This window comes from Pteropus medius, unplaced genomic scaffold (assembly GCF_902729225.1).
Source record: "Pteropus medius unplaced genomic scaffold, Ma_sr-lr_union100, whole genome shotgun sequence".
Lineage (NCBI taxonomy): Eukaryota > Metazoa > Chordata > Mammalia > Chiroptera > Pteropodidae > Pteropus > Pteropus medius.
The window spans coordinates 5931127-5945222 of NW_024350927.1; the positions used below are offsets into that span (position 1 = coordinate 5931127).

At 45.6% G+C, this 14096-nt stretch overlaps 1 protein-coding gene across 2 annotated transcripts in view; it reads right to left on the bottom strand.

Moving 5' to 3' along the window:
• The window catches only part of UBE4B (ubiquitination factor E4B), a 108490-nt gene that overhangs the window by 71514 nt on the left and 22880 nt on the right, over positions 1–14096 (bottom strand). The window contains exon 2 of one of the 2 annotated variants that reach the window (XM_039842272.1): positions 4240–4426. The exons of the other annotated variant lie outside the window; for it this stretch is intronic. Coding sequence (XP_039698206.1) covers positions 4240–4426 — 187 coding nt within the window. The remainder of the gene's footprint in view (positions 1–4239; positions 4427–14096) is intronic. 2 annotated transcript variants of the gene reach the window in all.

Sequence of the window (14096 nt, forward strand, 5' to 3'; positions counted from 1 at the left end):
TTTGCTGTTGTTGTTCAAAAGATTTTAATTATCAGAACGCACAATTTTTTTTCGACATGCAAATAAGCTTTAAAACCTGGGGGAAAGACGTATCTATGCCAGACAGAGGTTGTGCTTTTAGATAGAGTGGCCAGAGAAGGTCTTACTGAGAAAGTGACACTTAAACAAACATCTGAAGAGTTAAGCGAAAAGCCCCTGTGGATTTTAGGGCGTGACCATTCTAGGCACAGAGATGGCAAGTACAAAGACCCAAACAGGGATCAGCTTGGAATGTTCCAGTACAGCAGGGAAGCCAGTATGGCTAGAACAGAGGGAGTAAGAGGAGCAGCGAGAGAGGAGGTCAGAGCCTTACCAGGACAGATCACACACAGCCCTGGTCACCGTGAGGATGGCGACTTTCATTCTGAGTGGGGCAGGGAGCCAATGGAGGGTTTTGAACACAGAACTGATGAGACCTGTCTTATGAGGGGTTTGTTTTGTTTTGTTTAAACTTGTTTATTTAATCAAATCATATAAATCTGTTTACCCAATCTGCTAGGAGCATAGCTAATAATATCTACCTGTTTGCGATTATGAATGGTGATTATGTGAGAAACATAATTAGGACTCCACAGCATAGAGGTACACTGCCAAGAACTAACCACTCAGAGTTTCCAATTCTTTCTGTTAGTCTGTGATAGCAACATCATGAGCTTGCTGTAAAAAATAACACTGCTGTTATAGGATGCTGCACTTATGCTTTAGTGAGACCCACTGGCTCTGCACTGAGAACAGACTGAAGTGAATTGGGCAAAGGTGGGCCTGGAGAGATCAGTTAAGAGGCCAGTGAAGAGACGCTGATGCCTGGGACCTAAGTGGCAGCAGTATACATGGTGAGATGAGATGGGATGAGATGGGGAGAATCTGGTCTAGCTCTGTTTTGCTGATGGACCTAGAACAGGGGCCAGCAAGCTACAGTCCACAGGCCACATCTGACCCACTACCTGTTTTTGTAAATAAAGTTTTATTGGAACACAGCCACGCTCCTTCTTTACGTATCGTCTATGGCTGCTTTAGTGCCCCTAGGGTAGAGAAGAACAGCTATGGCAGAGACCACACGGCCTTCAAAGCCGAGTTTCATGACCCCAAATAATCTCGAGTACGAGGTAGAAAGAAATAACATTTCAGGCTTAAGCAACTAGGAAAAAAAAGGTTCATTTATAGAGACGGGGTCCTAGGAGATGAGACGTGAGGACGTATCCGGGGCTCGATTCTGGCATGCTAACTGTGAGGCGCTTGTTAGGTGACGTCTGAGTCTGAGGCTTAAAGAACAGGTCTAACCTGGCCTACGAACTTGGGGGTCATCGGATTAGACACGGTAACTAAAGCCAAGAAACCAGATAAAAACAGTAAGAGAATATAACACGGAGGAAGAGGATGAGGGTTAAATGTTGAGCCCTGGCACCCTAACATTTAGGAGGCAGGGAAATGAAACAGAACTGTACAGAGAGCTAAGAAGGAACAGCTGGAGATACGATGGAAACCAGGAGCGTGTGGTGCTCTGGAAAGCAAAAGAAAGTGTTTTGAGGAGAAGGGGGCCAGAGCCATGTCGAATGAGGCTGACAGGTCAGGTCGGACGGTGACTCAGAGTAGATCACGAGAGGCCTCACGTGACTGGAGCTGATTCAGCAGAGGCTGTGAGGACAGAAGGAGAGTGAGAACAGGCAACTCATGACCCAAGTTCTGTTGTGAAGGGTACCGAGACGTGGGAGGGAGCCGGCAGAGGAAATGAGATCCGGAGCCCCTTTTTATTTATTCCCGTGACAGGAGAAGGAACAGCAGGTATTAATGGCTGTTGAAAATAAATAAATAAAAGTTTTCCACTTGAGATGAAAAACCTGATGAAGCGGGAGAGGCAGTGACAGCTGGAGCCACGGCTCTGGACAGGCGAGAGGAGAAGGGATTTGGGGTACGGCCTTCGCCAAGGGCAGGGGCACACGAACAGGTGGGCAGATGAACGCGAGTGATGATGGGAGCTTCAGGAGTTCCCTTTCTGCCTGTGTCTGTTTCCTCAGACCACCAGCTGAGAGCATGGAGGAGAATCGGGTGCAGACTGGAGAAGGAATGGAAGAGAAAGAGATTAGCGGAGTGGGAGAGCGGGTCAGAAACCTGGTAGAACTGCCTGCCAGTGCTGAGGTCTCCCTGAGCTTATGAAATGAGACACACAGCATGGTTCTGGGTTTTCTCTAGCCCTCTTTCGTTGCGTGAGGCAGAGAGTAGGTGGGGATTTAAGACCAGGACATGGTTTAACCGAGCAAATTAAGACAAAGTGAGAAGAGTGACAAAAATGACTGACTGTAGAATTTAAGCAAGGACGAAAGTGAGCAAGTGAGGGGAGAAAGGAGCGAAGAACATGACGAGCTCATGGAATCAATGGACTGTGGCCCCAGTGGGCCCGCAGGGGTCCTGGATCTGGGCACCAGAGGGACTGAGCTTGAAAGCTGAAGGTGGTGGTCAGAGAGACAGAGATGGAAAAATCTAGAACATGACCACGGCAGTGAGTGCCTGAAGTCAGGTAGAAGACAAAAGGTCACTGAAGGAGAGGCGCTCAAGAAACTGAGAGCTCAGAGTCCTGGGAGGGTCAACCCCGTGGTACTGACACCGTCATGAATTAAGACAGAAACGGTGTTGGAGAAGGCGACAATGGACAGAACGAGGCAGGGTGAGCGGGTCGTATGGTGTGATGACACAAGACTCACTGTGTTTTTAGGGAGGAGGATGAATGGTCTAGAAGAGAAAAAGAGAGCAGAAGAACAGAAATCCCATGAGAGCACGGAGGGGAGGGACGTTTACAGGGTAGGATTTTGCTGCTGGCGGACCGTGAGGATTTCAGAATTTGGGAAGGGGGAATGGAGGTTCAGAAAGGCATACATGTAACAAGGCGTGTGCAGATGAGAGACTGGGGGATAAGGCACAGGCCTACGAGACACGGTGGCTGCCATCTGCTGAGATCACCCTGGTGGGGCTGCGAGCTTGCCAGGCACATGCAGATGTCTGGGTCTCCTGCCTGACCTCTGCCGATGTGCTGAGAGGCCCTCCCCGCCCCGCCAGGTCTCCGCCGGACAATTTCTAGCATTCCATGTGGGGCCTGATCACGGTGAGACAAGTGGCACCGTTTCCAAGGAAAAGGCAAACACATAACTGGAATCCTAAACCCTGCCCCTACCGGAGGACCCGCACAGCTTCTCAAAGACGGTGTATGGAGGAGATGCTGCAGGCAAAGGCACTGTTGTTACTAACTGAACCGCTCTCGCTTTTATAATTAACAGGATTATGTATAAGCGTTTATAGCTGCACAGGGAAGAGTCTACAATGATGTCTAATAAAAATTACAGTGGCAGAAACTCTGTAAACACTTTTAATTGACTAGTTACCCTAGATCGAGAAAACATTATCTGGAAGGCGACTAGGAGAGAGTGCATTTAAATGCAGAACTAACGATTATATGTTAAATTGTTAGATGACATGTTGATCGATGCTGGTCTCTTAGCACCTATTTTTTCATAATTAGAATCTTAAGTAATTATAGAATTGTTATGATGGTAATAATTATTATGTTTGATAGAAATGTTCATGTAGAGAAAGGACAGAGAGTTTTAAATATTTAGTATGAGTCAGTATCATGGTTTCTGAGTGAAGACAGTCTTGGATATCAGCCACGAGCTCATTAATTATAAAGAAATAAAGCTTTATGACAGTTAAATAATTGTCAATGAGATAGTTATAAAACATCATTATCAGGTAAACTTTTATATCCTGAAAATTTAGAGAAAGAATTCTATGCCAATGTACAATGAAGACAAGAAAATCTGTAACCAGAGGCTTGTTAATTTAACCACCATTTCAATCTTACATTTTCATATTATTTTATCTTAAAACGAAAGCATCGACCAAACTCAAAATCAGCAGAACCAAATTTAGTCTTAATCATTTTGCCACCAGAGAAAAGACCTAATCCTGTTTGAAAAAAAATATAAAGTTATAGAAAGGAAAACAATTAGTTTTAACAAATCACTATCAAAATGAACAGCCATTAACACAAAACACTGTAATGATAAAATTTCAACTACTGCCTGCAGGGTTTAAAAAAGCTGCTGTCCAAGTTGTTTTACCCCGTTGCGGCAATGTCACGACTGGGAGCGTCATAAGCAGCTGGGATGAGAATCACGAGCACGTCGCAGGTGTGAGGCTAAGGCTTACCTGATGCACCTATTGGGGAGGTAGCTGGGGTCATGCTGTGGACACTGAGGCCCAGGCTCTGGGAGGGGCCAGGGGCCGACGCTGCGAGGGGAGGCCCCGGAGGGCTCTCCCTCTGGGGAGAGGTGAGCGGGGTGGTCGGCTGGGAGGTCTGTCCTCCGGCAAGTCGTGCCAGGCGCCTCCGGCGTATCTACAACAGGAGGGGAAAAGGGCATTCTGTAACTGAACGGAGACACAGCTCTGCCCGAGAACGCAGCCGCCGCCAGCCCTACCAGGGCCGAGCGGCCAAACACGCCTTGAGATAAAAGCACTCGTTCGAGACAGTTACGTGGTACATCAGTATTTCTGTGAGCTACCACCTCACTCTTTAAAAACTGTATCTTAATCTCCTTACCATCTCCGTTTATCGCACCTCCTTGACTGATACTGTGATAATTTACAATAAGCATACTACACTTTAAACACTAAAGCCTGCTGTGATTTTAATAGAACTATATAAATTGGTCATCTTAAATAGGTGAGACTGAAAATAAATATCCAATTTAATTCACTAAAACAATGAGAGAAAGTAACAAAAGTTACGCTAAGACTAATTTTACTATCATTTTCAAGAGCAAAATAATTAGGTTTTTCTTGATTTCAATAAAAATATAATCTTCCTTATACTAATATATATCCCGGAGTTATGAAGCAATTACAAGTATGTACCACACAATCCCAGTGGACCACAGAAATGTTTCCCACACATCCTGATAGTCATTAATTCATAACCAGTCAATAAACGCCCACTGGCCACCTGCCGTCCCAGGCGGTGAGGAGACGAAGCCATCACGATAAGGCTTCTGGCTCCGCGCGAACATCAAAGAAACCAACCAACTAGGCCGCTCGCACTCCTTCCACCGTGAGTAAGGAAGATGAAGAATTAAATTAGGACCAATGCTAACTGGGATGGACTTCACCTTGCCTGAACTAGGAATCTATCTGTTACCCTGGCATTGTGAGAAATCTGCTCCTTTTATTGTTCAGACAACCAAGAAACACCCCGATTTGTGACTTCAAAGTCCAAACGCCCTTCCTTGTGCCCCTGCTGCAAACACACCTATTGATGAATTTATACAAAACCCTGAACTGGTTCGGTTGCTCATCTAGCTACTGAACCAGATTAAGTGCCTTTCAGGAGAGGATTAGGTCATATTTATTTAACAAACACTGACATAGCGCTCGACTACCTTCTAGCAATGTTCAAGCACTCGACGCGTATGTGCTGACCTAATCGTCATAACCCAGTGAGGTGGGTACTTATATCACAGGCGCGTCCCCCGCAACACGCACAAACCGAGGCGAGGGCAGGCTGGCTACCCTGCCTGACGCGGCAGGGGCAGGCCTGGAACGCGAACCCATGTGGTCCGGCCCCCATGCCTGTGCTCTCACCACTCCAGCGGCAGTTGGGGACCTCTGCGGGTCCCCAAGGCCTTGCCAGGGGGTCTGTGAGGCCAAAGCTCTTTTCATAACAACACTAAAACATCTGCCTTTTCACTCTCATTCAACAAGTGCCCAGTGGCATTTTCCAGAGACCACATGACATGTGACGTTGCAACTTCTTTAATAAAGACGTTAATAGGAGAATCCAGCTGTCTTCCTATAAAGTCAGACGTTAAAAAGATTTGCAAAAGTGAAAACGATGTCACTCTTCTCATTGTATTTGAGAAATGTACTTGTTTCCATTACGTTCTTTACATTAATGCACAATGGCTTTTATTATTTTTGAAAGAATTAATAATTTTCAGTTTCTCAGTTTTCATTTCTAATATGGTAAATATCCATAGATATAACCCACCTACACGAATGCTCTTTGGGAGTCTCAGTATTTTGAAACGGTGTCAAGGACTCCAGAGACCAAAACCCGTGGGAACCGCGCATCCCACCAGGCCCCGCCTGTCTCTCACTCATCTTTATCTCCCTACAGGGCGACACGGCTCCTGGCCTGTGACAGGCGCCGGATGCTCACAGACCCGTACTGAGCAGAGAAAAGGGAGAGTCATCACGAATCATCCAAGGAGGACCGATATTATGATGAACTCACTGAAGGAAATTAATGAAGCATTTCTCTCATGCACACTTAACTGGGGTAGAGGCAGGGGGAGCAGACGAGAAATGCCCACCCTGACCTGTTCTCAAGCCAATAAATTACTCGAGCCAGAGAGCCAGGATGTGTGTTCACTGCTACCTTGTTTCCTTCACTTCAAACACAGACCATTTATCACCAAGTCTCGTTCCTTAAGCCTGAGTCCACCCTCTCATCTCAGCTCCTCGGCCACCACGCTGTCGGGGCCACCTTCCTCTCTCACCAGGACCTCTGCCAAAGCTTCCTGAAGGGTCCACCTGTGTCCACTGTGGCCTGGTAGAGACAGAGGCCCCAGATTCCTTTCGTTAAACATTTTCACAGTTTTAGATTTCTGAACTGCAAATCAAAACCATAATGAGATAACACCTCACACCCGTGGGATGGCTACTATCAATAAAACATAAAAAAGGAAGTGTCAGCAAGGTCTGGAGAGATTGGAACCCTTGTGCACTGTTGGTGGGGGCATAACATGTGCAGCCACTATGGAAAACGGTATGGTGGTTACGCAAAAAATTAAAAATAGAACTACCCTACGATCCAGCAATTCACTCTGGCTACGTAGGCCAACACAACTGAAAGCAGGCAGGAACTGGAACAGATATTTGTTCACCCGTGTTCACAGCAGTCTTACCTGCAAAAGCCAAAAGGTGGAAGTAACCCAAGTGTCCACCAACGGATGAACGGTAAACCAGGCGTGGTCCACCCATACAGTGCAACATTATCCAGCCTTAAAAAGGAAGGACATTCTGACACACGCTCCGGCACAGGTGAACCTTAAGGACGTTATGCTACGTGAAAGAAGCCAGTCACGAAAAAGACAAATTACTCTCTGATGCCACTTGTATAAGGTACCGAGACCAGGTGAATTCATAGAGAAAGTAGAATGGTGGTTGCCAAGGGCTACGGAGATTTCAAGAACCTAAGCGAGGAAGTCAGTCCTAAGAGCTGAGAAGGTTACCGCAGTTTCCCTACAATCCGTTCTCCGCACGGCAATCGCAGTACTTTCTTAAACACACTGTCACTCTCCCCCGCTTGAACCCTTCTGTGGCTTCCCAGGGCACTTGGAATAAAAACCAAGTCCTCACTGTGTCCTACAGGGCCACTGCCGTCTCTCCAGGCTCAGGGTGTGTCACGCCAGGTGGCAGCCAAACTGGTCCTCTGACAGTTCCTAGAACATCTTAAACACTATCCCACCTCTGGCTGCTTGCAATTCCTTTAACCTGGGAGCAGTTTCTCGTCATTCTTGGCATGGCTGGTTCTTCCTCTTCCTTCCATTCTCACGGAGGGCTTCCGCCATCATCGCGAGCAGCACAGCCCTCCTCGCCACACTCACTTGATGTCACAGCCCTCGAGTCACATCCTTCAAGCACTCTTCACGGTCGAAAAACATCTCGTTTATTTCTACCTCACTGTCTTACTGTCTGCTTCTCTACTGGAATGGAAGCTCCGTGAGAAAATGACGTCCACCTCGTTCACTGCTGCGTCCCCAGCACTGAGCACGTGCCAGGCACGAACAGCTCTGTACATACTGAACAATGGGAGAGATTAATACATGGAGCTGAGGGAGGCAAAGTATTAAAACCACACACAAGAAGGTTTAACTAAATATGCAAAGCCCAGACAGTGTTTCAGACTTCTGAGACTGACACTTCTTCAAACGGTCATGCATTCGACACTCATCGAGTACGACAGTAAACCAGACAGCCCTGCTCTCACGGGGCTCAGATTCTGAGAGGGGCCAGGTGGCTACGAGCGCCAGCAGAGAAAAATGAAGCAGGGCAGGGACAGCAGGGCATGCTGTGGAGAGGGCACCACCGTGTTCATGTAAGGTAGATGTAAAGGCTCCCTGTGAGGGGGCACCTGAAAACACCTGAAGGAAGAGAGGAAGCAAGCCACGGGGTGTCGGGGAGTGTGGAGGGACTGGGCTTGGCACGCTCAAGGTCAGGAAGACCAGTGTGGTAGAGCAAAATGAGCAAGGGGGGAAAACGGCAGAAGACGAGGTCAGAGGTGACAAGGGGCCTCGAAGGCCATTGTAAGAGCACTGGCTCTGGGAAGCCACCAGGGGGTTTTGACCAGCAAAGTGACATGATCTGACTTACACTTTAAAATTTTATTTTGGCTGCTATGGAGAATAAATTGTAGAGGAAAGTGAGAGTAGGCGGAGACATGACTTAGGCGGCTGCTGCCATAATCTGGGGGGAAAGGGAATGGGTGATGACGTGGATTTGGAGGTAGATCGTGGTGAGAGGTCAGTTGGGATACATGTTCAAAGTAGAGCTCAAGTTCACAGGATTTGCTGATAAACTGAATGAAAAGGACAGAACCAGAGGAGGTAAAGATGACAACAAAGTCTTAAGTCTAAGCAATTTATCAGATCAGTTTACTGAGATAAAGACGGTAAGAAGAATCCAGGGGGGAGAAGCTCAAAATTCTTTTAGATACATGGTCACTAACAAAGAGATGGAATTGTCAACTAGACTTACGATCTGACATACAAGACAGGTTAGGGGGATAATTTGAGAGCTGTCACCTTCTAGATGGCACTGAAAGCCACAAGAGAGTGAGGTCGCCTCGGTAGTAACTGAGGACAGAGGTTGAGAAGTCTGAGGATGATGCCCCACAACACACCAACAATCGGAGCTGGAGGTGAGGTGAAAGCAACAAAGGAGACTGAGAAAGCTGTCGGAGACCTCGGGGCTGGTTCTCCAGGAGGAGTGGGCCTGGCTTCCTAGAAGCCAATCAGAGCACTTCGAGAACGAGTGACTGACATGACTCTATCTGCAGGATGAGTAACCTGAAGACTGAGAGGTGCACACTGTACTTGGCAATGAGGCGGTAGTTGATGACTCTGTCAAGAGCTATTCTGAATGAATGTTGGGGATGAAAGATTGATTGGAGTGGGTCCAAGAAAGAATGAGAAGAAAAACAGTAGTCAGGGAGTATATAGGATTTTTACTGTAAAAAAAGAGTAGAAAAACAGGGGGGAGCAAGGGAAGGAAAGCGGGGCCAAGCTACATTTTTACTTCGGTTTTTAAAGATGGGCGAAAGTACGGCATGACCGCAGGCTGAGCAGGGAGTCTGATGAGCAAGAGAGAGGACAGACAGCACAGATGTGCTGCGGGGAGCCCGCAGCTCTCCTCTGACGGCCCTTGTTTTTGCTGCGAAGTGGAAAACAAGGTGATCGGCTGAGAGTGCAGAGAGAGAAGATCAGGTACACAGCAGTCACCCGGAAGAGCGAGACGATGAACGCACCAAGGACATAAAGGAGAACTGGGCAGCACCAAGCCGGCTCGTGACTGCTTCAGAGTGGTGGTCACGCATTCAAAATGAAACCGCTCGAGACGGGGCTGTGTTTGTCCCAGCCACGGGCAGGTTCCTAGGTGCAGACGTGGAAAGCTGGATTTAACCACAGTTGGGGTTCTGCCAGGCAAGTAGTTCAGAGGGAGAGGGGGACAAGGGAGTGGAGGGGTTGATAATGACGAAGGCCCAGAGTCTCCCCTGACGAAGAAGAGAATTAAGCGTGGCCACGTCTGGAGTGCAGACAGATGGACTGTCCTTCCCTGCAGCGCTACATTTAAGACGTGACAAGAAACGTGGCTGAGTCGAGTGAACTGAACCAGCACCAGCACCAGTAGGGACACCTGCACGCTGAGGCCTTGGGGATTGGCTGTGACGCTGAGTAACACATTTAACTCTTTAGAGTCACTGTTTCCTCAGCTAGAAAACAGAGATAATAAACGCAGCCCTAAATAGCTTTTGCAAGTAGTTGTTACAATTAAATGGGATGGTATATAAAAACATGCGTAAAGAACTATGGGTGAAGATAAATTAAGTGTAGTCTATTTCTACACTGGAAGCTATAGAGCAATCAGACGAATGCCCTTGTGCTCTATGTAATCACCTGGCTGGCTCTTACAAAGGATACTGAGCAAAAGAAGCCAGGGGTAAAAAAAAAAACACAGATTGCATGATTCCGTTTATATAAGAAAAATACAAGAAAAACAAGAAAATACAAGAAAAACCAAAAATACAAGAAAAATACAAGAAAAACGAAGCTGCAACATCAGTCAGGATAGTAATTACCTTTGGCAGGAGGGTGGGGGGACAGGGGAGATGACTGGGGAGGCACGAGCGAGCTTCTGGGTGCCGGTGACGGTCTTTTTTTAACTGGATGTTAGTTTCATAGATGTGTCCACTTTGACAAGGTTCATTGGGTTGTATACTCACTGCTATGGATATTCATCTTGTTATTCTTCATAACTTATGTTTTAAATTTCTCCTTTGTATGCTTCAAATAGGATAATTTTAAAAAATAAATCTTACTTATCTTTCAAGGCTTACTAGAAAGCTACGGTCTATGAGAATTCTATAATTTTAAAAATTTACTGTAAATTAAAATATCTTATACAACACTGATACTGAAGTTAATGCAGTATTTTAATTTTTAAAAATATGTTTGTGCATACACATCAATACAACGGAATGCTTGGTGAAGAGAGACTAAATTTTCACACAAACCAGCATTTGGGAATTTGGTAGAAGTTAAGTGTCATTATCTTAGAGGCAGCTACATTTAGGAGCCCATGCTTGATTTCGAAATCAAATTCAACCTTCACTACTTACTACCTGGGTAGGTTCATAATAAGTCGCTTAAGGCAGCGGTCTCCAACCTTTCTGGCACCAGGGACCGGTGCTCCTAGGAGAATCTAAAGCCTGATGATCTGAGGCGGAGCTGAGGCGGTGATGCTGGCGCTGGGGGGGCGGCTGCAGATACAGATGATGCTTCAATGGCTGGCCCACCACTCGTCGCCTGCTGTGCAGCCCGATTCCTAACAGGCCACGACCAGGGCTGCAGACCGGGGGTGGGTAGGGGACCCATGGCTTAACGCAGCTCTGTGCTTCAGTTTCCGCATCTCTCCCATGGGGATAAAAATAGTACCTTCCTCACAGATGTGAGAAAACCAGCACCCGGGCCCTTTCTCCACTTCGTTTTTCCTCACGGCTCTGACCTTCACGGCCCTACTCCACGTATGACGTCTGTTTGTGTACTGCTTAATCTCCGCCCCCGACTCTAAGTTTCTTAAAGCATTTTTCTCTGGTGTCTCACCAGTGCCTAGAAGAGTACCTGGCACAATGTAGGTGCAATTTAAATATTTGCCGAATGAATAAAAGGAGAAATGAAAGTGCACTGCACACAAAGTTTACTATTTATGGACTAATATTGCCATTATCTTTGAAAAAGCCTACATACTGTTTTTGGAAAAATATGAAGGCACTTTAAATCTGGGAGCCAAGTTCGGCCTGGGATGTTAACTTCAGATGTTTCCTTCAGTGATATAAACACTGAATAAGTGTCCTGGCTCACTGCAATACGGGCTTGAAGGAAGAAAGGAAGTTTTCCAAGAGGAAAGATATCTACTGTGCTGGTCTTCCCCTGTCCCCAGCCCCACCACTCCACAAACACAGGTTTAAAAACAAAACAAAAAGAATGAAGAACAAGACTTGGTTAAATACACTATGGACTATTAAGGGAGCCAGAGGAGTGGAGTAAGGGACAGAAGCAGGTCCATGCGTGACAGGAACTGGTAGCAGGTGATCGGCAGGACTGTCCTGACCCCTATCTTGAAGACCTACTGGTAAGAGAAGAAACAGCCACAGCTGGGGCAGTGCTCTGGGCTGCCCACAGCAGCGCTGTCAGTAGAGGACAATGCCCTTCGGAGGGCTGGCCACCTTCTCCAGTGGCAGTAGCTTTAAACTGATTTAGCAACCTAAGGACCCTGGGAATGTCTGGACAGAAGACGCCCAAGAGAAGGGCTTTGAGCCACTGCAAGTATAAAGGTCTATGTGACACTCTGGACTCATAAGAGATGTGACCTCACTTTTATCACAAACACATGAGACAAAAACTAAAAACAGTCCCAACACAGCAAAATATTATTAAACTTTTTTCTTACTCTACTTTTTTACACTAAGCACATAGGAGGGGCATAAGTTAAACAAAAGTCCTTTTTAGAATTTTGTTTTCCCAGACGTCAGAGAGAAAACACCAAAAACATAAAAAAGGAACTTCTAACTTCCCAACTTATGTCCTTGTTTTAAACCACAACTCAACCCAAACAGACTGATAACAAAATTCCTAGAGTTTTCTTGTCTTGACTGTTTCAGTTCTTACTTCACAAACGGCATTAAAACAGGGCTTTCTCCAGAACTGTTCTATCCTGCTGTAGCATTTCCTACCCTCACGTTCCTGATGAACTAAAAATAGATTCAAAACAGCTACTGTTCAAAACAGCAAGGCTCATTGTGGTGGCACGAGGCAGAACCTAAGACAGGATGGGCCACACTGTTCCTCTTATTTTTAGCACTTGGTGTGGGGAAAATAAACCCCAAAAGCATTGTTTTCCATTTAATAAACAGTCATTCTACAAAAGCATCTTATTTTTCTACTCAAAAAAATTAAATCTCAATATAAAGAAAAACTCTTTAAAATATTTACTCTTTGTGATGGTCCCCTTCTAGAGATATCTCCTATTCTGCCTTTTATTGGTGTTTTATTCTCTTTTTTAATAGCTAGCCATATCTAAAACTTATAAAATTTCACAAGATGCCCATATCTAAGTCTCATAAAACATCTCAAAATAAGTGCATTCAAATCTGAACACCACAATGCTGTGATCTAAAGTCTGCCTGTTTCCTTTTAAAAATTCAAAATTTTAAATTAATTTTTACTCAAAAGCTCCAAAAGTCTTGTCAGTTAACCCCCTTACCCTCGTTTTAAAGTGTATATTAAACTCAGTCTACTACTGTCACCCTATATACACGAGGCCAAAAATATGAAAAAGTACTTTTTCCTTCAACCTTAACATTATAGCAAGAAGTGACTTAAATTCTCCTTCAAAGATCTGAACTGAACATAAGGAAATGTCTCCTTACTTCTCAAAACAATGCCATCACCTTCTCCCCTGCAAAGAGGAAGCTGATTTGGCATTCAAATAGTACAGCTGTCTAGGTTAGTCACTGACAAACTACTTCAGCTGCTCAACACCCCAAGATAAAAGAATATTTTATAATTACATGAGTAACCTAGCCCTCACCGTGTGCCAGATGCTGTTCTAAGGGTTCACGTACATAAACTTAGTTAATAATCTAAAGAGAGCAGTGCATTTATTTCCCCATTTTATAGATGAGGAAACTGAACTCAGAGGTTAAAGTAACTTGCTCAAGGTCACAGAGCAAGAAAATGCAAGAGGAGAGGTGAACCTAGATAGTCTAACTCCAGTGTACAGTCTTAACCACACCCTGCTGATCTCTACAGTAGAAAATCCCCTCGGAGGTTGCAGTGACTTGCGGATAGAGGCAGCCTTATTCCCCTGATGATACAGTGCTCGTCCATGATCAGTTATGAATAAATGAATTTAGGTATTAGAATGTTAGTACTGCAGATATTATGGTCCTACTCAAACAACCTGGACTGCCAGGTCCAAGGGGGAAAGGCACAGAAGAAAATCGATGATTATGACATAGCACGATGAGATGTGCGCAAGATACAACAAGAGTAGAAAAGACTCTTGGGGACTGCAAGTCACTCTGGGGCATCTGTTGTCACTTCATAGGGAGGGTACACATACATCCATATCTGCTATCACCCGTTCATACCTATGAGGCTCAGTATGCCATATCTTTAAAAGAAAACAATATATTCGCTTCAATATCTCCTGCTCTTAAAGGAGGTATA